Below are 27,011 nucleotides of genomic sequence, written 5' to 3'. Positions count from 1 at the left end.
TCCCTCTTCTGTTGTTTATTTTACTCAGTTCCACTTATCACTATCTGAGAGACTACAGATAATTTAAGTACCCTGTTTATTTCTGCCTCTCCCCACCAGCCCAACTAGAATGTAAGCTCCTAGGAGACCTCTGACTGTTTTATTCACTGCCGCATCCCAACAAGCAGGTTAGTTAGGGACTACCACTTAGTAGGTAGTCAATAAACATTTGTTGAATAAGTGAACGATTTGTTTCCATTTTCTCCTGATATTACAAACAATGCTACAATGAATAACGTGTCCATTTGTGGATACAGACCAAACAGTGGAGCGGTTGGGTCAAAAGGTATATAAGTATTTTATTTAATAAATATTGTCAAACTGACCTCCAAAATTGATCTTCCAAGTCAGAGTCTCACACAGTGTGTTAGAGATCTTGTTCCCTCTCATCCCCATTCTCATTAGTACTGGTTTTTATCAATCTTTTTCATTTTGCCCATGAACTTAAAAAACTTTTTCTTTTTCACCTTTGCCTTATCTTTTCATATAGTTTTGGTCATTTGTACCTCTGATGTCTCTTTCCTCTTAATAACACAACCGCTCTCATCACTTTGTAGCTGCTTCAAGGACAAAATTTTATCTGGGTATCTACAGTCCCACTAAACCACGCAACCTAACCTTCAAACTCCAGTCCCACCCCCACCACCTACCCCTCTTTACCAACTATCCACATCCTTACCTTTTCCCGTGCCTTTCCTTAAATCTGAAATGATCTTCCCTTTCTCAAACAACAAACTTCCACTCATCCTTCCCAACAAGCTTACCCCTGCACCTAAAATACCAGTACAATGCCTGGGAGAGGGTAGGCACATAACAAATATAAAATAATCATAAGAATGAATTTTTGCTCCACCTGCTTTCAGTAATCCTGACAATAAGATGAATTTCCAATAGTAAGGTGGAGAGAAAGGTGGGGTGCAGAAGAGGGAGAGGTTTACAGCTTCTAAACCAACGTCTAAATTCCTAAATTCATCCAAATTCAAAGAAGGAGGGAAAGGCAGCTGGTAAGACTCAATTCATGTATTGGTTCTTCCTTAGAATAAGAACTATAATGTGGAAACCTGAATAAATCTACTTTTTTAAATAAGAATCAATAGAAGAGGACAACAGCATGTTTCAAATACCCACCCTATCTCTCTCTCTAAAAAAAAAAAAGGCACCTGGAAGGAGACACTGGCATGTTTCACGTATGCCCAATCTAGTAATCAGAATTTACCATCAAACCACATAGAACCGACACTGAGATACCACTGCTCACCTATCAGACTGGCAAACATCCAAGAGCCTAACAACATGCGCAGCTGGCAAACTTATGAGGAAACATGCAGTCTCATAAACTGCTCTGAGAATGCAAAATAGCACAACCCCTCAAGAAGGGAGCTTGACAGTATCTGGTACAATTAAATCTGCATTTACCTTTTGATCCAGTAAGCCACTGCTAGGAACCCATTCTAAAGACACACTGACAAAAACACAAAAACACAAATGCACAAGGCTTGTGACCGCAGCCAACAGTGGAGAACAACAGTTACAGAAACGACGGTAGCGTCGCTGTGTATGCGCCTGTGTAGTGATCACCAGGACACACTGTTAAAAAGAGCAGGTGGGAGAATGCATTTTAATATACTACTGTTTAAGAAAAAGGGTGGAGACACGAATATAACGGGGGTGCCAAAATATGTATACATAGGACTTGCATTCATCTTTTGTTTTCGGTATATATTGAGTATGACAACTTTAATACAGTTTTTTCCTATCTTCAAATGTGTATACATCGTTTTAGCACCCTCTGAATTTGAAATTGTTTATGTATTTTTTTTAATGGAAAGAAAAACCATAACTTTTTTTTTCAATCGTCTTCAATGGGAGAGGAAGAAAATAGTGTGAAAAGGACATAAGAGAAGCTAGATTTCCACAGATAAGTCCGGCGCCGTATATGCCTTACACAAGTATAAAACAAAATTAATTTTTCAAAAAATCCCTAAGAATACAAAATAAAATGAGGCCGGGTAGCTAGCTGGTGTTATAAAGAGAGAAGAGCCAATTCAAGTGATTTTCAAACACAGTTATTTGATTGCACACTCCTAGTGGGATAGATCGAAGAACAAAAGAACTTGTTAAAAAAAAGTTTTAAGCTGTATTCAGTTATCATGTTGTTGCTGGTAGTACTGGCATTATAATTAAGACACACTGATGTGTATAACGTGAGATTAAGTAAATTGTTAACCATACGATATTCTAATTCTATTAATCTCAGCATCTAAAGTACTAAGATTTTCAGTGTGGGGGAAAAAAGACATAGTTAAGGATAGACGAGACTAAGAAAAACAAATCTTGTTCTGAATTTGCCATGTATTTTATCTTTAGAAAAAAATTCCTAGCTTTGGCCACTGAAAAGATCTAGAAACCTCCACAAACACAGTGGTACTGTATAATCGTGGTCTCCAAACATCATTTCCCACTAAAAGCCACCAGGTATCTTTAGAAAAAAATCAAATTCTGGATCGGGGTGGGAAAGGCAAAAGATGTATGGGGAATATCTTGTTATACTAGAAAGCAAGGAAGTTATCTAAGACCCCTACAGTGGTGTCCAGGACACAGCAGCCAACTTGACACGCCCAAATTTGAAAGTGGTCAAACATAACAAAATGTATCCAAGAATGACAAAGGCAATGGATTGAACTACATCATATGCTAATATCCATACATTCATAACAATATTAATTTTTTAAAGAAAGCCTCTGTGATCACCTTTAGTTTGTGGTCTTTGGAGGCAACCAACACGCTATTTTGAAAAATAAATAATAAAAGAAAGAATCAAGTATTTATCCTACCTTTTTTGTAAAAAGCACACCTCAGAGTAACTAACTTATGATGCAAAGTTTCTATTTACACATGTATACAAGCCTATAAATGAAGAGAGAATGGTAAAACTAGAATATCAGTACTTAGCAACCACTAATGAGTTAGTAGATCTAGGCAATGCCCGCCAATGTCTGGCTGCCAGCATCACAAATCGGACCTGAAAAGACCAAGCTCTACCTTTTCACAACGTAAGGAACAGAAGGATATCAATAACAACAGAAGAAAGACATCAGCAAAACCCAGTGGGGGACACTCTATGGGGACAAATGTCACAGTTTATACAACAAAAGAATTATAAAAGAAAAGAGGGGATGGGGGTGGACAAACACCCTACAGGTTAAAAAAGACCAAGGAGATGTATTAAACAATCACATTATATGGATCTAGTTTCAATCCCAATTCAAATTGCATTAAAAAAAGACATGCATAGAAAAATTAAGGAAATGTAAAAATGGATTGATACTTATGAATTACTGCTTATTTTAAAGTGCCTTATAATGATACTGTAATTATATTTTAAAAGGGGGAGGCTTTGTTTTCTAAACACACCAACTGAAAATATCATCCATAGTGTAATGATGAGCACTCTGGACTCTGAAAATATTCAGAGACGGGTCTGAGATTTGCTTCCAAACCAAACGGTGGGAAGGATGGGCAGGGAGTAGTGGGGAAGAGCAGGAAACAAAATTGGCCAGGTGTTTATCGTTTTTAAAGCTGAGTAAAGAGGTATCCTCTCAACAGCTACATGTTAAAATTTTCCATAACAAAGTTACTTCTAAAAGAGGAGGAGGAGGACAACAATGGAAAATTAAAACAGAGAAGAGATATACAAAGCAAAATAACAGGAAATTTTATTAAAAATCTGAATGAGTACCTAGAAAACCAACATAAGAAAGCCAGGTATGAACCATGAGGCTCCTTTGCTTTGGAGAGATGCAGTGGAAGAGGAAGAGAATGGAGATGGTGGGGAATATGTATCTCTGTGCCCTCCATAATATTATTTCCTAATCGTTTATGTAGGCATATTAGCATTTATGAATTGGAAGAAAAAAAACACATATGTAGTAAATACAGGCTAAAAAACTAAACCTGAATTGACATACACAGTTGGAAAGTCGGTTATATGTAATTGCTGCTTCTGAAGTACTTCAAAGTATTTGAGAAGAGTTTATTTTATATAGCATAAATATTTTTCCTGGACTTCTTTTAACATTATTAATTCACATTAAAAGAGCTTTAGAAAAAGTAAAATTCAAGGCAGTCCCTACTTGAAATAATAAGAATTGATCACAAACATAGCTTAGAGACACCACTCCTTGCACTTTGCAAGGATTATCTCATTTAATCCTCCAACAATCCACAAGGGAGGTCCTAGTACTCCTTTTCACACATGAGGAAAACAAAACAGGGCCACTAGGTAACTTGATCAGAGTCAGACTTCGGACTAAATGCTGGAGGCAAGATTTAACACAGACACCATGAGTTCCCAGTCTGTGCCTTTCACCTTTAGACTGTAAACTGGCAGCTTTGGCTGGAATATTATAAACAGGCTGTTGCCAAATGGCAAAAATTACCTAGGAAGCATCTGAAATAACCACTATTTGATTTGACCTATACAGGCTCATTTCTAACAATACCCCGTCCTCATTTGTGAGGCAACGGTGTGCTACAATTTGGACTACTAAGGATCACATCAAAGCATACAGAGCAATGCAATGGGGTGGTATCCTGGACTAAATCCGGGAACAGAAAAAGGGCAGTGGAAAAGCTGCTGAAGCCTAAACAAAGCCTGGAGCTTAGTTAACAGTATACCAACTTCAATTTCCCTGTTTCAACATTACAGTGGTCACGCATGATATTACCAATGGGGAAACTGGGTGAGGCGTTTATAGGCCCTCTCAGGCCTAACCTTGCAGCTTTCCTGCAAATCTAAAATTATTTCAAAATGAACCACTTATAGTAAAAGAATAAATTACAAAGTAAAAACTACTTTTTAAAAAAAGATTGAAATGTATTTCTAGCTCAGTGAAAACAAGCTTACTTCTGTCTCCAAATTTCTAAGCACCCTATTTACAAAATTCAATCCTCTTGTACCTATTCTGATTTTTAAATAAATGTAGCATTCTGTTTGTTAATGTTCAGGAATATTTTCAAACTGTATTTCTTGTCCTTAAGTAAGGATCCTATCTTCCACAAGCTCGACTGAATCACTCAACATATTTAATGTTTGCTTATGCTGTTCACTTACCAGGGGTCACTGTGCCAGCTTTGTCCTGGCCACACAAAGGCCTCCTTCATCACAGATGCTGACAATGAGTGCCTGAAAACTACTGCTGTGGACACTGTGCTCTCACTGTCCTTCTGACTTTCTCCCACTGTGGTGTCTATAGTTAGATGGCAGGGATGGCCTAACCTCATTCTCAACTACAGAGATGCCCCTCTTACTATTTTAACTCCAACTGGTTAACCTATCCTGGCCATGGGGATTGGTTCAGGTAGCTGTGGCCTGTCATTCGGCGAGTCACAGGATTGTCTTGGCAACAGGACTGGTTCAGAAACCCAGTGGGGATAATGAAATATGAAGAGAGGTATATGTGTTCAGAGCTTCTGGGAAAAAATGGGCACCACTACCACCCCTTCCTCTAGGTGTTGTAGTATACAAAAAAAAAAGTTCTTAAATCTGCAACTTGTTACCCTTTTTTCACCAGGTGGATGCTACTCTGAGGATGAAAGCAATTACAGAGAGGAGGGCCACTCAGGTAGCCAGGCCCTCTAACTCAACCTCCCAGTCTCAATCTCACAAATATAAAATAGCAATAATACTTCCTGCAGATCAATGTTAATTCCAAGGTGATATCTGCACTGTGAATAAGGTTAAAAAAACTAAGAATTGGGATGATATAAAGATATTGGTAATTTTGTAAAAAATATTTACATTTTCGTTATGTTATTTAAAGTCTTTACCTGTCAAATAGTCAGTGAAATATTTACAGGTGAAACTGTACCTTGGATTTGCTGTAAAATATTCCAGAATTTTAAAAAATGGAAGAATGAGGGGTGATGAATGAAATAAAAATTGTGAAACACTGAAGGTGAGTAATGGGTAAATGGTGGTTGATTATATTGTTCTATTTTTTGTTTTAATCTATAAAAGATGGAAACAATGATCCCTATATGTATCTCAATATTATGATCATATATAAAAAGCTGCCTATGTACTGAAAAGCATGATATACTAAGAAATCAGTAAAAGGGTCCAGATCTTAAGAAAGACTATATCTGCATAAGCACAACACACTCAGTTCGACATCCAGTTAAAATAGACTTGAAAAACCATCTAACTGAATGCTTTAATTTTTACTGCTATGAAAAATGAAATCTAATACATTCAAACCTTTGTGTTGTTACTTAAGTAATTCTAGTTTGGTTGTTTTACCAACAATGTATCTGAAAACTGTAAACACCAGCCTATATTGGCACCCAAGAACCATTTACCCTCATGCCCAATGGATGGTCATCCATTCTCACCTAACAAGACGGCTCAGCAGTTTCCATCTTACAAAGCGTCAACCATTCTTTCTCTTCCGGCGTCACGCCTCTGGTTTCCTTCTCCCTCTAGATCAGCAGTTCTCAACCTTCTTAATGCCGCAACCCCTTAATACAGTTCCTCATGTTATGGTGACTCCCAACCATAAAATTATTTTCGTTGCTACTCTATAACTGTAATTTTGCTACTGTTATGAATCGTAATGTAAATATCTTTTTGATGGGTCTTAGGCGACCCCTGTGAAAGGGCCGTTCGACCCCCAAAGGGGTCGCGACCCACAGGTTGAGAACCGCTGCTATAGATGCTTACTAATAATTCTTTGCTCATGCACACTGTAGGATTTTACCTTCAGTTCTCCCTCCTTCCTCATTCCACATGCTCTTCCTGAGAAAAGCATCAAATTTTATGCTTTTTCATCTTTTATGCTGAATGACCCCCTGGAGCCATATTTCTGGCCCAGGCCTCTCTATATCCTGAACTCCAAAATCAAATAGCCTCACCCCACAAAATGACTCAACAGGTCCCCAGATGACCCACCCCCTTCTCCCTGCTTCAGTTCTTACTTGGTTACCGGCACCCACCCCCATGGGAGTCAACCTGTGTCCCATCTGGTCACCAGGCCCTGGGAATTCTTGTAGTCATCCCCTTTCCTTCCCAAGCTGCCTTTGACCAAGTCCCTCATCCTTTTCTTTCTGTTTGTTTTGCAAACTTCTCTTAAATGATTAATGCTTTAGGGTCATCTTGCTAAATGCAAAGCTAATCATGTTACTTCCTTCCTTAAAACTCCCCAGCAACTTCCAACTGTCTGAGGTTGAAATCCATCCTGCTTTGTAGCTCTTGAGGCTGGTGAGCAGGTCTCTCCCCACCTATCAGGAATTACTCTGCATAATCCCTGCTATTTATTCTCAACTCCAGTCTGCACCCTAACGGCCACCCAACCCACTGAGCTGCTTCAAGCATCAGGGTCACTGTTCTAAGTTTCTCCTATTAGAAGACTCAGTCATTCATTAATTCTTCAGCAGACAGGTACTGAACTCTTACTATGTGATAGGCTCTGTGCCAGGGTACAGCAGTGGACACTGACACTCTCCTAGCCTCAAGGACCTTATAGTCTAGCAGGGAAACAGATGCTAAAGAAAAAAGCTATGGGGGGTGTCAGCGAGAGAGGGAGGGAGGCGGAGAGCTTGGCTGGTAGAGAATAGTAACCTCCCCATGAAGTAATATTTGAGTTCATTAGTCTTTTGTTACAATATCCTTTCCCGCTTCTTTGTAAACTAAAATGATTTAGAAGTGGCCCCTCCCCCCTTTGTTTTTTGATGAATCTAGGAACTTAAAATGCCTTTCCCCTGAGATTTTTGCATTGCACTTCCTCTTTGTAGAATTCACAATCCTGCAAAAACCTAACCAGATTTCAAAATTCAGCATTCCTAAGCACCCTCCAACCCCACCCCCAGCACACCACCCGAAGGCAGAGCAGAACTGCAGTCCTTCCTCAAGACAGCTACAATCAGTCACCCTAACCCTCCCCTGCCTAATCCTCCCCTGCCTAACCCTCCCCTGCCTAACCCTCCTTTACCTAACCCTTCCCTACCTTGCCCTTCCTGATGGGAGGAGAAGCCTCAAGGGCAAAAACAACATTCTTCCATCTTTCAATTCCCCACCCAACAGAATGCAGACTCACAGTTAAATGTTTAAATGTTAAAAGGGCAACTTATTACGCTTTTAAAGTAAATTACTTTGTACATTGAGCATAATTGCGTATAAACTATCTGAATAACAACTGAACAATAGCTATAAAAACTTCAGAAGGCCCAGAAGCACCACTTGTAGTTAATGTTCTACAGATATCCTAGAAGGCATAGAAAAGCATGTACAGGGATGTCTTATTTCAACTTTTGACATAGTTGCTAAAAATTAGAAGCAAATGTCAGTGGCCATCCACAGAGATCTGGGTAAACAAATTATGGTACATTCCTTCCGTGGAAGAGCCCTTTGCTAGTGTTAGAAGGAGACAGATCTATCTATGGTGACACAGAAAGATATCCATAAGTTAGAGGGTGACAGTGACAGTACAATTTTGCCATTTATTCTAAAAAGGAAGAAACATGTTTTCATAACATGAGGGAAAAGTCTCTAAGAAAGGACCTGTGTGTATTAATTATCTCTGAGGACACAAGACTACAAGCAGGGAGGAAGAGCCACCCTTTTCGACTTTAAACTTCCTAACACTGAATTTGTTAAAATGCGATATATTTCTTAAATTTAACACACAATACAATCATAAAGTAAAAGGTATTTTTACACTAAGTATACCTTATTTTACCAGTTTCATGTTTAGGAAATTAAGATTATATTTTTAAATTCTGTTTTGTTTTGTTTTACAGGTAAAATATTATTCACTGCTAAATTCCCCAGACCCAGTATCTGCTGAATGAATAAGCTGTTATACATTTATAAAACAGTTGCTCAGAGGGAACAAAGTATCTAATAGCTGCTTTACAAACTCACAAAGGAAAAATATCACGTGCAGAAGGTATCTTAACAACCTAGTTACCAAGCTGAGTTAGGATTTTTTTAAAAGTAAACTTTTAAAAAGCACACAGACTCTCATCATATAAGCTACCAAGTTTACCAGGAAAATGGCTCCTTCCAAATCAGTGTAATTTACAATGTGGAGTCTGGCACATTTCCGGTAATAATACAAGCAATAAAAAGATATGAAAACTTGAGAGGAAAACACAGCTCCTCTAATAGAAGAAAATAAATAATGGCTAATAAGCCTTAATGCTGATCTATTTAAAAGTGCTTATTTGAGGGAGGTAATTAACTTTTAGCTTATACCACTGAGACCACCTTCATCTAAAGATCAAGCCCCCTAATAAAGCAGCCTTTTAATCTTTAGATCCTAAAAGAATGACCCAAAGCTGGTAGGTACTCCCTGGCTGTTGATGCTGATGGAAGGTGAGGTACCTGGAAGAGCGAAAGACAACCAAGGTTTTAGGCCTAAAAGGAGAAAGCCCTGAATAAATTCAAATTTAAGTTCCATACCCTATCCCCGCCCTTTTTTTTTTTTTAAAAGGAAGATACAGGATATTTAACCAAATGTTAATTCATTGGAAAGAATTAGCTACATAAATAATGGCCACTGAGGAGCTCTGCTCCCATTGGTTGCAGGCTTCCCCCAAGGGAGGGCACTTTGAGTACTTGTTTTGGGACACTTGGATCCAGCAGCCTACTCACATTCTAAAAATCCACATACTCCCTGCATTTTTTTTTCCAACCACTACAGTCCTCTTAATTCTAAAAATTCCTTTGAGAGGGTGATTTAATCCTCCCTATGAAAACACAAGGTTCTGAATAGGCTGTCACCAAAATCCAATAACATTTAGAGGAGAGAGAGGTTAAAATATTTCTCTCCCACATCAATGTAACTGGTGTTTAGCACGTGAGTGAATTCGAAGTGAATGAAATAATCCTTTCAGACTACCCTCTAAAGTCTTCTCCAAAGCCCACCTGTTCTTTAGCAACTGGAAATAAATTCTTCCAAGGTTTACGCAGCGGGAGGCATTCCTCCCACTGGCAATGACTGCCTGGAGAAAGTCGTCTGAATTCATTGGGAAACCAACCACCTACGGCTTCCTTTCTAAACTTGTTACCCAAAGGCCCCAGGTTCAGTGTCTGCCTTCCCTGCCCACCCCTCCACTACTGAGAGCAGGGGCCCTACGCCTCATTTCTCAGTGATTACAGTCCTAGCTATGGAACAGGTGCTCATTAAAGACCTGATTTCACTATTTCATGGCACAGCACAATTCGAAAGGAAAAGAAAACAAAAAAAAAACTTTGGAAACCATCTAAAAACAGCACACGTGTTCCCGGTGGCTAATAAATAACTACACATGATTTTTAAAAATCAGCATATTATCCATCTGAATGAATCCTACAGAGCCTGGAAGCCCACATCAACCCGCGGCGAGCAGAGGGGGCAGCTGTGCCAGAAACCAACGCAGCGCAGCCGGGCTCCGGAGGGCGGGCGGCGGGAGAATGGCGAGCGCGGCGTCCAGGGACTCGGCTCCCGGCGCTCCTGCTCCCCAGACCCGGAGCGGGGCAGGGAGGGGGAAGGGACTGAACCGGGTACCCCGGGCGCCCGCAGCCGCCGCACCGAGGAGGGGGCGCCCGTTTCCTTGACAACCGCGCGGGGCACAGCCCTTCCTCTGGGACGGGGGAGGGGAGGGAGCGGAGGGACCCCCTGCGCGGGGGCGGCGGGGCCCGGGGCCCCTCCCGGGCTCAGCCGCCGCGGCCCGGCTCCCGGGGCCCTGCCCAGCCGCGCGCCGCGCCGACCCCGCGCCGACCCCGCGCCTACCGTGTATCCCCTCTCCAGGTCACTCTCCTCGTAGCGAAACGACGGGATGTAGACCTCCATGGCCGCGCCAGCCGGCCCGCCGAGGGCGAGCGGGGGGCGGGGGGCGGGCTCTCAGTCGCGTCGCCGCTCCGCCCCCGGCAGGGCCGCCCCGCCTCCTTTCCCTGTGCCTGCGGGACCCGGAGGCAGCACCGCGCAGACCTAGGAGGGCGGCTGCCCGCGCTGCCCGCGGCGCTCTGCGGGGGGCCGGGGGCGGACCCCGAGGCCCGCGAGCGAAGGGTGCAGGGCTTTGGGCGCCTGGGTTCCAGGCCTGAAGGGTGTTGGAGATCAGCTGGTCCTGGAGGAGGCGGGGCCTGAAACCTGTGAATCTGCAGAAAAGGGGTGTGCGCCTCCGCGCAGGGCGCCGGGGATTGGGCAGCATCCGGGCGCTCGCTGCCCTTCGGGCTCTGGCTCGGGCTTGCGCTGGGCCTGCAATTTGCAAGACACCACATTTAACAGATTGCAAGACCGCAAGGACTAGAAAAGCATGGTACATCTTGATTTTGTTTTGGTTGCTTGATTTTTTTTAACTCTTGGCTGGCATTAACAGTGAACCCTCCAACTTTTACCAAAACTTTCCTGTTTCTCTTTGATTCCAGGGTCAGTGAGTGTCTCGTTCTGAGTTAGCCATCGAAGTTGGGAATGGTATAATTCAGAGCCCGAAAGTCCGGTGGTCACTGAGACAAACGCTCTGACTTCTTGCTCCAATTCTAAAATGCTATATAGGGCTCTCTAAGAGAAAACAGAAGACGGAAAAAAAAAAAAATGTGAGGGCCTAATCCGCACCTCCCGCCCGACGTAATAACCTGAAAGTATCTAAAAGATGAAGTGTACCACTTGAGAAAACTGGATTATCAGGTTACATTTGTAAACTCTGAGTTTCTTCCTAAGGTTAGAACACAGAGCAGAATAGAAACTTGGAGGTGACTTTTGTGTTACTTAGAAGTGACCTTAGCCAGCAAGCTTCTTGGGCTGCAGGCAAACAGCTGCACCTAACTCAGTTTGCACTTGAGGCCAGGGGGCATTTCAACTTGGTGACTGAAGTTTATGATGAGACCATAAATCATAGAAAAGAGAAATAATCAGGCCCTTTGCTTTAAGAACTTGCCTGATGTGCACACTGCAAAGCCTTATCTGAAGGCCCATCCTCTTCACCCACACACTTGCAATTTCAGGATGTCTTCCTCTCAGAACTCCATGCCTCAGCATAAGCTGTGCCCTGTGACCAGACTGCTTTTCCTCTTTTTTTCTGGCCACCACCTCCTGATGTAACCAAACAGCTCTATACACTCAATGCTGAGTTCAGAGCCCAGCTTGTAGGTTCCCTTACGTCTCCGGTGACTATATATTGGGTTGTTGGAAAAGTCATGACGCATGTTTGCGACAGATGGCACCAGTTCATTTTTGGAAGCACTAGAGTCATTCACATCTACGTTATTGCTATGTCATTTGACAGCTGACAGTTCTAGCTTTATTCTAAAAAAAAAAAAAATTGAGCAATTTGGTTGAGTTTTGGAGATTTTACAATAAGTTGAAGATGGAAGACCAAACTGTGCATGTTTGCCACATTTTGCTGTTTTACTTCCATAAAGGGAAGAACATGCATCAAGTTTGTGAAAAGTTACAATGCTCTACAAGAACATCAGTGCCAATGATGATTCACAAAATTCCATGCTGGTGATTTGATCTCAACGACACTCCTCTGTCAGGAAGGGCCACCGAGGTTGATGATGACAAAATAAAGGCAGTGATAGTCAAACCCACGTTCCACGACACGAGAGATTGCAGAAACATTGAACATCCATCATTCAAGCGTTCACAACTGCCTGAAGAAACTGGGATATGTAAGCAAGCTCGATATTTGGGTTCTGCATGAACTCAAAGAAGTTCATTTGATGGCGCGTAAAAATATCTGCAATATGCTCATTAAACATGAGAAAAATGATCCTTTTTTGAAGCGACTGATAACTGGTGATGAGAAGTGGATTGTTTACAACAATGTGGTGTGCAAATGGTCTTGGTCCTGACGTGATGATTCGCCTCAAACGACATTAAAAGCAAACATTCATCAGAGGAATGTTATGCCCTTAGTGTGGTGGGATTTTAAAGGTGTCGTGTTTTTCAAGCTCCTACCAAGGAAGCAAACAATCAATTCGAATGTGTATTGTTGGCAATTGGACAGTTTGAACGAATCCATCATCCAGAAATGTCCAGAGTTTTGTTAATTGTAAAGGAGTTGTGTTCCATGGCGACAACGTGAGACCACACACAAGTTTGATCACCGTCAAAAATTATTAGAGCTTGGATGGGATGTGTTGCCACACCCACCATACTCGCCTGACCTTGCACCGTCAGACTTCCACTTGTTACACTCTCTTCAAAACTCCTTGTGTGGTATAACGTTCAATTCAGATGAGGCTGTAAATCAGCACCTTGTTCAGTTTTTCGCAAATAAAGACAGGGTCTTCTATGAATGAGGAATTATGAAGCTCACTGAAAGATGGCAAAAGGTTATCGAACAAAACAAGCAATATATCATTGATTGATCTTTGTTCTTTATATAAATGACCTTTGAAAAGCATAGACAAAATACGTTATGACTTTTCCAACAACCCAATACTATGTTCTGTGATTTACTTACTTCCTCACCCACCAGGTTTTAGGGCAAGTGCCCTTAAAAAATTTTTATTATCCCCGCTTGGCATATTGCCTGGCATATTATTCTTGATAGCTTTATATAAACATTTAAATACTTATCTCTACAAAACCAATGGAATGCAACAGGTACTATGCTACTATGCTGTGACCAGATGCTATTACATTACCATGTCTCATTTAACCTTCATAAGAATCCCGTGAGGAAGTGTTATGTACCATAGGACTTTCTTTTTTTTTTTAAATATTTTTATTGGGGAATTGGGGGAAGGGGAACAGACAACAGTGCTGGGGAATTGGGGGAAGGGGAACAGACAAGTTGCTGTCGTTTTTGTTCTTCCATCTAGTTGTGGAGGACATTGCTTCACTGGCCCAAGTTGGCACCATCATTGCACTCTTCCCAGGTGAGGCAGATCAGTTGCCAGCTTCTGGACAGCTGCTCACTGCAGCTGCTGGCCATTCAAGCTGGTTGCTGGCTACATACGGTAGCCCATGGCAACCCACTGCCACAGGGGCTGCAGCCTACGCCGTCACTGTCGCCAGCGACTCACAGCAGCCCAGCTCCAGGTTGAGCTGTTGTTCAGCATCTTAGCTGTGGAGGGCAGTGTCACTGGCCCTCATATGTGGGATCCGAACCGGGGCCCTCTGGCGTCCCAAGCCAGTTCTTAACCATTGCACCACTCGGCAGGCCCCCATAGGACTTTCAAGGACTAAGAAGTAGTGTCTCCTTTTTATATTGTTAAAATAATTATCACTGCTGATGCCAGAGAACCCCAAAACCATTTCAAGATTGGTTGAAACAGGCTATTAAAGTCTCAGTGGGTAATGTAACCCAGGATTGTGTGACCATAGAATCCTTGAGCTACAGCTTGCGGGTCAAGCTTTGAATATGCTTTCTATACCATCCTTCCAGAATAGCCTGCTAGTAGCCTGACATATATATTTTTGTCTGGCATGGATTACCTATTTACCTGATGGACTTAAGAGGCAGAAATGTGTGGGTCCATGAAGATCTGACAGAAGGTCCAAATGAAACCTATTTGCTATATTCTACTAATAGCTGATTATAATTTAATTTTACCTTTCTGAAAATGTATACAAGCTCTCAATACAGGAGTGTGTTCTTGAGGGTCTATCAGTTCAGTCATAAGTGGTATTATAATTTTAATTATTGCAGATGGCATAATTGAGGCACAGAGAGGATAAATAACTATGAAATTACTAGCTAATTAGAAGAGCTAAATTTCTAACCAGGTTTTATGAGTAACCTCTATAAGGGGAGCAAAAATAGCACTAAAGTAAGAGAACGTGGCAAATGTAGTATCCTGCTGTTTCTGTAAATCTTTTAGTCTGACTCTAAAATCTGTGACAGACCAGCTAAATATCTCCACAGAACATTAATGAGAATACATGGCAAATACAGATATAAGACATTGAACAGTTAGTATCTGTTAATAAAAACAAAATATATATATTATATATAATATATATTATAACATATAAAATATATAATATATAATATAATTATATATTATATATAATTATATAATTATATAATTATATATTATATAATACATATGAAATCTTTAAAAATTTAATAAGCAGAAAAATATTTGCAACATGCATAACAAAGGATTAATGTATACCTCTTTTTTAAAAAAAGATTTTATTGGGGAATTCGGGGAGGGAACAGCATTGGGGAATCGGGGAAGGGGAACAGATAAGTTGCTGTCCTTTTTGTTCTTTAGTCTAGTTGTGGAAGACATCGCTTCACTGGCCCATGTTGGTATTATCATTGCGCTCTTCCCAGGTGAGGCAGTCGTTCGTTGGCCATTGGACGGCTGCTCACGGCTGCTCATGGAAACTCATGAAAACGCACACCAGTTGCCGGCCAGCCCTACTGCAGCCTACACCGTCGCCAGTGACTCACAGCAGCCCAGCTCCAGGTTGAGCTGTTGTTCACCATCTTAGCTTTAGAGGGCGCAGCGTCACTGGCCTGCATGTGGGATCCGAACCAGGGCCCTGCTGCTCAGAGTTGGCATCCCAAGCCAACTCAACCAACGTGCCACTCAGCCAGCCCTGATGTATATTTTATATGTAAAGAATAACTACATAATTTTAAATGGCACAGTAGGAAATGAACACAGTGTGAACGCCATTCCTAGAATTTAAATGGACACACAAAAAAACAACAAACAAAAACCCCTGTATTAGTTGTCTATTACCACATAACATACTGCTCCAGAATTTAGCTGCTTAAGCAATACTTATTATCTTTCACAGTATCTGTGGGTTAGGAATCTGGAAGCAGCTTAGGTTGCAGTCAAGTGCCAAGGCTGCAGTCATCTCGATTCTACAGACTGCAGAATCCACACAAGGTGGTTCATGCACATGCCTGGCAAGTTTATGTTGGTTGTTGGCAGGAGGCCTTAGTTCCTAGCCACTGTGACCCCTCACCTCAATAGGCTGCTTAAATGTCCTGAAGACATCCAGGGTGGCTTCCCTCAAAGCAAGAAATCCAAAAGAGCTCAGGGCTGAGGACATGATGACTTTTTCATAACTTACCTTCAGAAATCATACTTCATCATTTCTGCAATACCCTACTGGTTACACAGGTTAGCCCTATTCAGTGAGGGTGGGAACTCACTTGCATTCCAGAGGTAAGAATCAATTGGGGCCATTGTGGAGGCTAGCGACCACGTAACTATGAACAGAGATGCTCAACTCCAGTAGTAATCAAAGGAATGCAAATTAATGAGATAGAAGTTTTCATATTTTAGATTGGCAAAAATTTCAAAGATTATTCCAGTATTAGCAAAGATGTGGGGAAATGAATACTATTGGTAAGATGGTAAACTAGGACGGCCTTTTCAAATGCCAAATTGGAAGTAGCTATTACAGTTCACATTCAGTCCAGAAATTTTAGTTCTAGAAGTAGTTCTGTGTCAGGCAGGAAAGATATATACAGGAGTACTACATTGTTTATGACGGTAAAAATTTTGAAACAAATTCTATTATGGATAAAAATGTGTTAGTGTATCTACATTATGAATACTATGTTGCACTTAAAAAACTGATATAGAGATTTCTGGGTTAAGAGAGCAAATTGAACATACATAACTAATTTCACTCCTTCTTCTAGTCCCAGTGGAATTTTTCCTTTAAAAAAAATGTATAAAGATAGGAAAAACAGAAGAAGAGAGGGCAGCAACAATATTTTTTAAGCTAGAAAGCCCATAAATGAGAGTAACTGTTTCAGCAAACAAGAAAAAGTCAAATTTAAGCCAGCATTGGTTAAGCTAAAAATCAACCTGATTTGCACAGTACCATACACAAAGGCTCAGAGACAGGGAACAGTACCTCTAGAATAGGAGGTAATTGGCTAAAATAAAGAAGGCTGAGTGAAAGCTGAGAATCAGGAATATCCCTTAGTCCCCTCCTCCACCTCCACACAACTGTGGAGGACATTTCCTCGAGAGAAGGTAAAAAAGGTCTGCAGTGGAAGTTGACTGGCCTAGCTGAAGGATGCAAACTTTTATTAAAAAATAGTTGGGAGTCTGAGGGTAAGTCACCAAATACATATTGAATAACGAATCTAAAAGTTTATAGAGGCTGGCAGCTATAACTTTACCTTCCAGGCAGGAAACAGAAGTATTCTCTGGGAAATCTGACCAGCCCAAGAGGAAAAATCTAGAGATACCAACACTGGAAATTCCCTACAAACAGCCCAATGAGATCACTCTTCAGTGACACTCAAATTTGACAGGCCCAGGACTATATCAGAGCTTCTAATCAGCTTTCAATTTCCACTGCTAATCATAAGGAGACATCCAAAGGTTAACAGACATCTGAGGAAAACACCTAACATGGAAGAAAGACCAAAATAGAAAAATAATTTTGAGGAAACAGAAACGGAGGGAAAAAAACTTTAAAATGTAATCTATTACGTATATCCTCAGAGATACAGGAAGACATTGCATCTATGAAAAAAAGCACAGGAAGCTACTTACATATAGGAACAATCAGAAAACAAAAACCTACACTCAAAAATAGAACAAAATGACAGAGATGGAAAATAGGAAAGAAAAATAACAGCAGGAGTCCAGGACACCCAATATCCAAACTATGGGTCTTCCAGAAGAAGACAGAACACAGAAGGGAGGAAACCATGAGGAAAATAACTCACAAAAATTTCCAGAACTGCATGCCATGTTTCCAGATCGAAAGCACACACAGGGTGAAAACAGACATATATTACAGCAAATCTCACGAGATTTCAGAACACTGGGGATAGAAGATGGTCTATAGTCTTGTGGAGATGGGGCTGTGTGTGTGTGTGGGGCGGGTAACAGCTCATATACAAAAGATCAGAAAACAGAATGGCTTTGGAGTTCTCATCAGCAACACTGGAAGCTAGAAGACAATGGAGGATATCTTCAGAACTTTAGAGAAAACGATTTTCAACATATGCCCAGTTAAATTAGCTATCAAGGGTTAAGGTAAAATAGCCCCAAAAGTACAGTTTCTGTGAATCCATTTTCAGGAACCCACTCTGTATATCCACAAAAATGAGGGAATAAAGAGGAAACCATGGGGAGTAGAGAACAAGAGACACAATCCATGGGTTGTATCTCCTGGGCTATAAAGAGAACCTTCAGGATCACCACTGTGTGCCAGGCATTAAAAGGTAACGATCCAGTCCCGACTAGAGTAGCCTGACACAAGAGGCAGATGCTCTGAGGGCTGTTTGCACATTGCTTTCTGCCGTACCTTCATTTTAACCTGACACTCCTGGAGAATATACTACACTGAGAATAAACCAAGGAAGAGGAAGGCACGAGACCCAGGATATAGGGAATAAATCCCAATAGAAAGGTAAAGTTCCAAAGTTGAGAGCAAGGAAAGCCCAAGGATAAGAATGCAACAGGCACAGAGAAAACAGAAGTCCCGAGAGAGAGGGCTCAAAGGAAAACAGCTGGGATGGCTAGGTCCCCTGATGTGAGTGGTCTTGTGGTAAAATTTACTAACAGACTATAGGAAAACAGGGGAGAAGTTAGCAATAGATTTTTTAAAAAGCACCAACCAAATGAAAAAATTGGGCATGTTTTACCTCAGGAGGAAAAAAAATAGGAAGGTCACTGAAGACAAGGGAAGTCTGAAAAACTGTCATGTCCGAGAGGAACAGGAGACATGATGACTAGAAGTAGTGGTATACTGGATGGCATCTTGGAATAGAAAAAGGACATTAGGTAAAAACTAAGGACATCTGGGGCCGGCCGAGTGGCTCGTTGGTTAAGAGCTGGCTTGGGACACCAGCTCTGAGAAGCAGGGCCCCACATGAGGGCCAGTGACACTGCCCTCTACAGCTAAGATGATGAACAACAGCTCAACCTGGAGCTGGATGCCATGAGTCATCGGCGACGGCGTAGACTGCAGCCATAAGCTACCGTGTGTGGCTGGCAGCCAGCATGAGCAGCCGGCAGCTGGCATGAGCTGCCAAGAGCCACCGTGAGTGGCCGTCCAGAGGCTGGCAACCAGTCTGCCTCACCTGGGAAGAGCGCAATGATAATACCAACATGGGCCAGTGAAGCGACGTCCTCCACAACTAGACTGAAGAACAACAACAAAAAAAACACAGCAACTTGTCTGTTCCCCTCCCCCAATCCCTCAATAAAATCTTTTTAAAAAGCCCAAAGAACAAAGGATATCTGAGTAAACTATAGACTCCAGTAATAATAATGTATCAATATGGGTTCATTAATTGTAATAAATATATTATGCTAATGTAAGATGTTAATAAGTTCTAGAGTGTATTGGAACTCTGTATGCACCAACTTCACCATTACTCTGTAAATCTAATACTGTTCTAAAAATAGTTTGTTTTTTTAAGGAAGAAAATCTTGATTACATTTACTACAATTTTCAGCAGTGAACAATATTTGTATAGGCGTAATAATGCAAGTCCTGAATACTAACTTAACCCAGAATTGTAATGTAACTTCATTGGGGGGCATGAGTTTGTGAAGCAGAAAAATGGCAGAGAAAGAGAACTCTAATTTACAGTAAAAAAAGTGAAGTAGATAATGTCTAAAATGGATGATTCAAAAGATAGCAGTGTATTTTTCTTAGAAATGTGAAGGTATATAAATGGCAGAAGACAGAGGTTATCTTTGAGGAAGGGGCTGGGGAAACTGGGAACAGGTGAGGCACAGAACCACTGTATTTTGTTATTTAACCTTTCTGATGACAGTTTAGTTTTCAAAATATGTGCATGTATTAGTTTGATAAAATAAATATTAATTTAAAAATCAGAAGACAAGTTGATTTTTATTTATTGACATGCAAAATCTTTCAATATTTTGGCAAATCAAAAGATAAATTCAGGAAAGCCACAGAAAAACCCTACTAAAGAACCCTAAATAGTTGTTGGCCACATTAGTTATTCTTTTTTGAGAAGTACCAATACACTAAAAATATGTCATTTCTGAAACTTAGATTTCCTTTGATCACTCTCTCATTTCTCCTCTCCAATTCCCTCATTACCAGAAAATCTATTCTCTCACTTCATATCCACACCTACTCACCCAATTTGTGCCTGTCACCTCTCTTGCCTTCATCTCCTTAGTCTTTTAAATTCTTGTTTCAAAATCCTTCCCCTTGACTTTGTCTCACACTAAACAATAATCCCTAATCCTGAATGAGTCCAAAGATGTTTTAGGTCCTGCTTTCACATGGCTAAAGAAATGCATGCTTTATTTGGTTGGCTTATTGTAACATCATGATTTCCAAATGCATCTGAAAGTCAGTACTCAAGAGTCCTCTTACTCATCTCTATTTGTTTTCATACAAAAATGTATGATTCTTTGCCCTCCAATTGTCTTTGGCTTTCCTGCTCACATCATTCCCTGATGATGGCTTAATTTCCCATTTCACCAAGAAAATCAAAGCGTTCAGGCTTTATTTCTAAATATACCCATCCGTTCCTTCCTTTTTGTTCAGAGGAAGAAAACATCCTAACTTCTTTCTGAGGCTTTTTCCATCTACCTGACTTCACCCCAATTCATCCTGTAGACATTAGCGTTACCCAGGATTTTATCCTCAGCAGGTCGATCTCATTCTGTTTGTTTTCTGACAATGCCTCATTAACAATCATTTTAAGGGACAGAGCATGTTTCCATGTCTAAGTTGATGATGCAATATCTAGTCCTGACTTCAATTTTCATACATTTTCTTTTTCTTCCTCTTATTTTTAAAATTACTTTCAGGTGTAAAACACAGTGCAAGAGTTATACTTTTTAAACCTCAAAGTGACAATCCCCCTTCCCCAATATGCTGCCCCAATTCCCCTCCCCCCTGATAGCATACCTATCTATTACAATTCCATTGACTCCACTCCCACACTATACTCCACATATATATTCCATTATAGTTGACATACAATATTATACAACTTGAATCCTGCAGCCTTAGTAAATTCATTTATCAGTTCTAACAGTTTTTGGTGGAGTTTTGGGGATTCTCTATATATGGTATCATGTCATCTGCATATAATGACAATTTTACTTCTTCCTTTCCAATTTGGATGCCTTTTACTTCATTTTATTGTCTGATTGGTGTGGCTAGAACTTTTAGGACTATGTTGAATAGAAGTGGTGAAAGTGGGCAGCCTTGTCTTGTTCCTGATCTTAAAGGGAAAGCTTTTAGCCATTCCCCATTGAGTACGATATTTGCTGTGGGCTTTATCATATATGGCTTTTATTATATTGAGATTATGATCCCACTATTCCCACTATGCTAAGAGTTTTTATCATAAGTAGTTGCTGGGTTTTGTCAAATGCTTTTTCTGCATCTATTCATATGATCATATGATTTTTAATTTTCATTTTGTTAATGTGATGTATGACAGTTGATTTGTGGATATTGAACCAACCTTGCATACCAGAAATGAATCCCACTTGATCGTGGTGTATGATCTTTTTAATGTGATGCTGAATTTGATTTGCTAGTATTTTGTTGAGGATTTTTGCATCTATGTTCACTAGGGATATTGGCCTGTAGTTTTCTTTTTTTGTAATATCTTTGTCTGATTTGAGGATCAGCATAATAGTGGCCTCTAAAATGTGCTTGGGAACCTTCCCTCCTTCTGTATTTTTTGGAATAGATTGAGGACAATAGGCATTAATTCTTTTTTGAATGTTTTGTAAAATTCATCTGTGAAGCCATCTAGTCCAGGACTTTTGTTTGTTGGAAGCTTGTTGATTACTGATTCAATTTTTTTGGTAGTAATCAGTCTGTTCAGAGTTTCTGTTTCTTCTTGGTTCAGACTTGGTAGATTGTATGCTTCTAGAAATGTATCCATTTCTTCCAGATTGTCAAATTTATTGGCATATAGTTGCTCACAGTATTTTCTTACAAAATAATTCTGTATTTCTGTGGTATCTGTTGTTACCTGTCCTCTTTCATTTCTGATTTATTAATTTGGGTCATCTCTATTTTTCTTGGTGAGTCTGGCTAAGGGTTTGTCGATTTTGTTTATCTTTCAAGACACCAGCTATTGGTTTCATTGATCTTTTGTACTGTTTTTTTGGTCTCTATTTCATTTCTTTCTGCTCTAGTCTTTATGATCTCCTTCCTTGTACTCCCTTTGGGCTTGTTTTGCTGTTCTTTCTCCAGTTCCCTTAGGTGTAAAGATAGACTGTTGATATGAGATTGTTCTTCTTTCTTCAGATAGGCCTGTATTGCTATGAATTTCTTTCTTAGGACTGCTTTAGCTGCATCCCATAGATTTTGGGTAGTGTTTTCATTTTCGTTTGTCTCGAGATAGCTTTTAATTTCTTCCTTGTTCTCATTTTTGACACACTCGTTGTTTAGTAGCATGTTATTCAGCCTCCATATATGTGTGTGCTTTCTGGATATCTTCCTATAATTGATTTCTAGTTTCATAGCATTGTGGTCAGAGAAGATGCTTGAAATGATTTCAATCTCCTTAAATTTATTGAGACTTGTTTTGTGGCCTAACATGTGGTCTATCTTGGAAAATGTTCCATGTGCACTTGAGAAGAATGTATATTCTGTTGCTTTGAGGTGAAAAGCTCTAAAAATATCAATTAAATCCAGATGCTCTAAAGTGTCATTTAAGGCCACTGTTTCCGTGTTGACTTTCTGTCTGGAGGATCTGTCCATTGGTGACAACAGGGTGTTGAAGTCCCCTACTACGACAGTGTTGCTGTTGATCTCTGTCTTTATGTCTGTCAAAATCTGTTTTATATATTTAGGGGCTCCTATGTTGGGTGCATAACAAGAGGGTTATGTCCTCTTGTTGAATCGATCCTTTTATTATTATGTAGTGTCCTTCTTTTCTTTTATTGTAGTCTTCATTTTAAAGTCTAGTTTGTCTGAAATAAATATTGCTACTCGTTTTTTCTCATTTCCATTTGCATGAAATACCTTATTCCATCCCTTTACTTTCAGTCTGTGTGTGTCTTTTGATCTGAGTCTCTTGTAAACAGCAATATTAATGGGTCCTGTTTTCTTATCCACTCAGCCACTCTATGTCTTTTGATTGGAGCATTTAGTCCATTCACATTTAAAGTGATTATTGATAGGTGCATATTTATTGCCACTTTGTTGTTTGTATTTCTGATCTTCCTGGGTTAGCTAGTTTTCCCCTTTCTTCTGTTTCAAAAAGCCCTTTTAACATTTCCTGCAATGCTGACTTGGTGGTAATGAATTCTTTAAGCTTATTCTTTTCTGAGAAGCTCTTTATCTCTCCTTCAATTTTAAGTGATAGCCATGCTGAGTAGAGCAATTTTGGTTGTAGGTCTTTATTTTGCATCACTTTGAATATTTCCTGCCACTCCCTTCTCGCCTGCAGAGTTTGTGTGGAAAAGTCAGTTGTTAGTCTTATAGGAGTTACTTTGTATGTAACCCGCTGTCTTTCTCTTGCTGCTTTTAGGGTCCTGTCTTTGTCTTTAACCTTTGCCATTTTTACTATGATGTGTCTTGGTGTGGACCTGTTTGGGTTCAGATTGTTTGGAACTCTCTGCACTTCCTGGGCTTGTATGTCGAATTCCTTTACCAGGGTAAGGAAATTCTCAGTCATTATTTCTTCAAATACATTCTCGATCCCTTGCTTCTCTTCTCCTTCTGGTATTCCTATGATGCACATGTTGTTGCGCTGGATGTTGTCCCACAGGTCTCTTAAACTATTTTCATTGTTTTTTATTCTTTTTTCTTTTTGTTGTTCCAACTGGGTGATTTCTACTATTGTTTTTTCTAAATTGCTGATCTGATCCTCTGCTTCATCTAATCTACTGGTGATTCCCTCAAGTGTGTTTTTCATTTCAGTTATTGAATTCTTTAGTTCTAATTGGTTGTTTTTTATGATTTCTCTATCTTCCTTTATGTCCTCACTAAGTTCCCTAAACATTCTTATCATCAGTGTTCTAAACTCTGTCTCTGAAAGGTTGGACACCTCTGTTTCATTTAGTTCCATTTCTAGAGGTTTCTTCTGATCTTTTACTTGGGATATGTTTCTTCATTCTGGCTGTCATTCTGTGATTGCTTTGATGTATTAGATAGATCACCTATGCTTCTCAGTTGTTGCTGGGTGCTCTTGTGTATGTGTCCTTTATATTCGGCTTGCACAGTCTCTGTATTCTCCTGTCCCGTGTGTTCCAGAGGTGTCGCTGTTGAAGTTGCTCTTGAATTGCTTTTGGCTTGTCAGAGGGTGGGATTGACCCTCAGACTGATTAGCTGGGAGAATTAGCTCTGTTCAGTGTATGAGATGCTGTGTGGAGGCTGACCCCCTCAGAGGTGGCTTGGCCACTGTGGGTTCTAGTGCCTGTGGAAAATGTCCTTTGAGAGTGCCACTTGTAGGTTCAACCAGGTAGTACTCTGGTTTTGTCTAACACTGGCCTCTGGGTGTATTGGTTCTAGTGTCTCTTCGGCAGGGCTCCCATTCAGAGCCGTTTCAGACTTGCCTGTTCCTGGTCTGTAGCTACATGCTAGGTGCCTCAAGGCTGTACGCAGTTGGCTGCTGCCTGTGCTGAATGTGGGGTCATGTGGGGATGGTCTCTGTGTGAACTGAAGCTGGCTGCCCTCTGTATTGGTCCTGAGGCAGTTTAGGGAAAGGCCCAGGGTCCCCTAGGCCTGTTTCCACCTGTCAGATACTGGTAAGGCCCACCTATTGAAAGAGGCTCTTTAGGGGCGTGTGTCTGGCTATTTCAACCGGTGTTGAGGGTGCCTCTGCAATGTGGCACTAGCTTGGCAGGATGGAGTTCAAGTCAGTTATGTGACGTGATTGGTAGTTTTTATGACATTAATGCAGATTCAGGTCTTACAAAAACTGTGACCCCCTGGTATAGCGTACCAAGGTACTACAGCCAGCCTCCACCTCGCATGCACAGATTCACGAAAGCTGCTCCCGAGTGGCTGTGGTGCTGGTTTGTGGTCACTGAACACCATGAAGATGACCCCAGGGCTATGCAAACCACCTTCTGCTGTAAAAAGCCTTTTCCACAATTTGTGGGGGTGGGGCCAGTGACCCTGGCACCCCAATTGCCCCTGGCAATGCAGCTGTAGGTGGGCGAGGTGGTGTTACAGGTGCATAAAGGCTGTGTGGTCAGTAGTTTCTACAAATTCAGTGTAGTCTCAGCTCCTGGACCAGTGCTAGGTCCACGTCCATTTCATAAAAGAAAAACCAAGCAAGGCAACCCAACAATACCAAAAAACAAATACACTCCCACAGAAACTCGATAAGCAATGAGACAGGAAAAACAAAAGTATATAAAAGAGACACAAATGCAAACACAAAAACAGGAGAACAAGACAGAAAAAGTGACCAAAGCAATATCCAGATCAACGTCTGAGAAACAACAAAAACAAAACAGATGAAATAAAAGAAGGAGAAGGAACAAAAAGACGAAAGAGAAAGAAAAGAAAAAAATAAAAAGAAAAGAAGGAGGGGCCAGCCGAGTGGAGCGACGGTTAAGAACTGGCTTGGGACGCCAGAGGGCCCTGGTTCGGATCCCACATATGAGGGCCAGTGACACTGCCCTCTACAGCTAAGATGCTGCACAACAGCTCAACCTGGAGCTGGGCTGCCGTGAGTCGCCGGCGACGGTGTACGCTGCAGCCCCTGCTGCAGTGGGTTGCCATGGGCTACCGTGTGTAGCCAGCAGCCAGCATGAGCGGCCAGCAGCCGCAGTGAGCGGCCGTCCAGAAGCCGGCGACTGATCTGCCTCGCCCGGGAAGAGCGCAATGATGGTGCCAACTTGGGCCAGTGAAGCAACGTCCTCCACAACTAGACTGAAGAACAAAAAACGACAGCAACTTGTCTGTTCCCCTTCCCCCAATTCCCCAGCACTGTTCCCATTCCCCAATTCCCCAATAAAAATCTTTAAAAAAAAAAAAAGGAGGAAGAAAAAAGAAAAAAAAGGAAAAAATAAATTAAAAAAAAAAGGCTCTCCACTCACTGTAATCTGCAGACCACTTGCTCAGTAACAGAGAGTCTCTGGGGGGACTCAGCATCAGCTATGTTGGGGGGAAGGGCTCAACGTGTTATGTGCCAGCCTCCCTCTCAGGTTTGCAGTGAGCTTGTCGCAATTAGCTGCTGTGTGCTCTGGAACCATGCTCACCACCAAAAATCCTCACAGGTTTTGCGGGCTGTCTGCTGCTGCAAAAAACCCTCTGTGGCCTGCGGAGGTGGGGGCCAGGCATCAGGGACTCAGGGTGCCCCTGGCAACACAGCTCTAGGTGGGTGCGATAGGGCCCCAAGGCACCATGGGGTGTGGTCAGTGGGTCCCAACAAGTCAGAGCAGCATGCACTCCTGCATCAGCAGCCAGCCCACACAAATTCGCCAGGAATGCCCCGGTCAGATCTTGCAGGCGCACAGCTCATGGCCCAACACTCCCAGGAAAACTCCCAGTCTCAGCCTGTCCCAATCAGCTGCTGGCATATCAGGCCGAGCAGCCCGACAGCCAATCGCCAGCCTGGCAACTCTGTGCACGCATTGTGGAGAGTGGGGACCCAAGGCGGCTTGCACACTCTCCCGTTTCAATGAGCAGCCTGTTGGAGCTGGAGCACGCCCGCCAGGCGTTTTCCTGGCTACACAGCATAAGCAGTGCGATGGGGAGCCAAGGCCGCATGCACACGCATGTGCACACACACTCCTGCGCCAATTCCAGCAGACCAATGCAGTTCCGGACCTGACCCTCTGTGGGAGGGCCCAACCCTGAAAAAATGGCACCCGCCTGTGCACTACTCTTGTGCAAGCTCCACACCAGTGGAACAATGATCCCAAAACCTCCAGCTCCCACACCAAAGGCACTCAGTTCAGTCCTTCCCCACAGGCTCCTGGGCCCCGCTCACACAGCTACTCCCTTCACCAGGGACCGGGTGAGTGCTCACCAGTGAGCGAGTCCGTGCACTGGCTCCACTGGTTCTCTAGCTCCCCTCAGCCTCACCGAGTTGAGCAAAGAGTCCTCACTAATTTCTACCACCAGCTA

At 41.6% G+C, this 27,011-nt stretch overlaps 1 protein-coding gene across 1 annotated transcript in view; it reads right to left on the bottom strand.

Moving 5' to 3' along the window:
• The window catches only part of SNX24 (sorting nexin 24), a 156,509-nt gene extending 145,382 nt beyond the window's left edge, over positions 1 to 11,127 (bottom strand). The window contains exon 1 of the mRNA XM_019635281.1: positions 10,812 to 11,127. Coding sequence (XP_019490826.1) covers positions 10,812 to 10,871 — 60 coding nt within the window. The 5' untranslated portion in view covers positions 10,872 to 11,127. The remainder of the gene's footprint in view (positions 1 to 10,811) is intronic.
• Positions 11,128 to 27,011: the final 15,884 nt, after the last annotated feature.

The sequence above is a fragment of the Hipposideros armiger genome, unplaced genomic scaffold, assembly GCF_001890085.2.
Source record: "Hipposideros armiger isolate ML-2016 unplaced genomic scaffold, ASM189008v1 scaffold_21, whole genome shotgun sequence".
Classification (NCBI taxonomy): domain Eukaryota; kingdom Metazoa; phylum Chordata; class Mammalia; order Chiroptera; family Hipposideridae; genus Hipposideros; species Hipposideros armiger.
The sequence above is the reverse complement of the archived record's forward strand: the minus strand, read 5'-3'. Positions and strand labels throughout refer to the sequence as shown.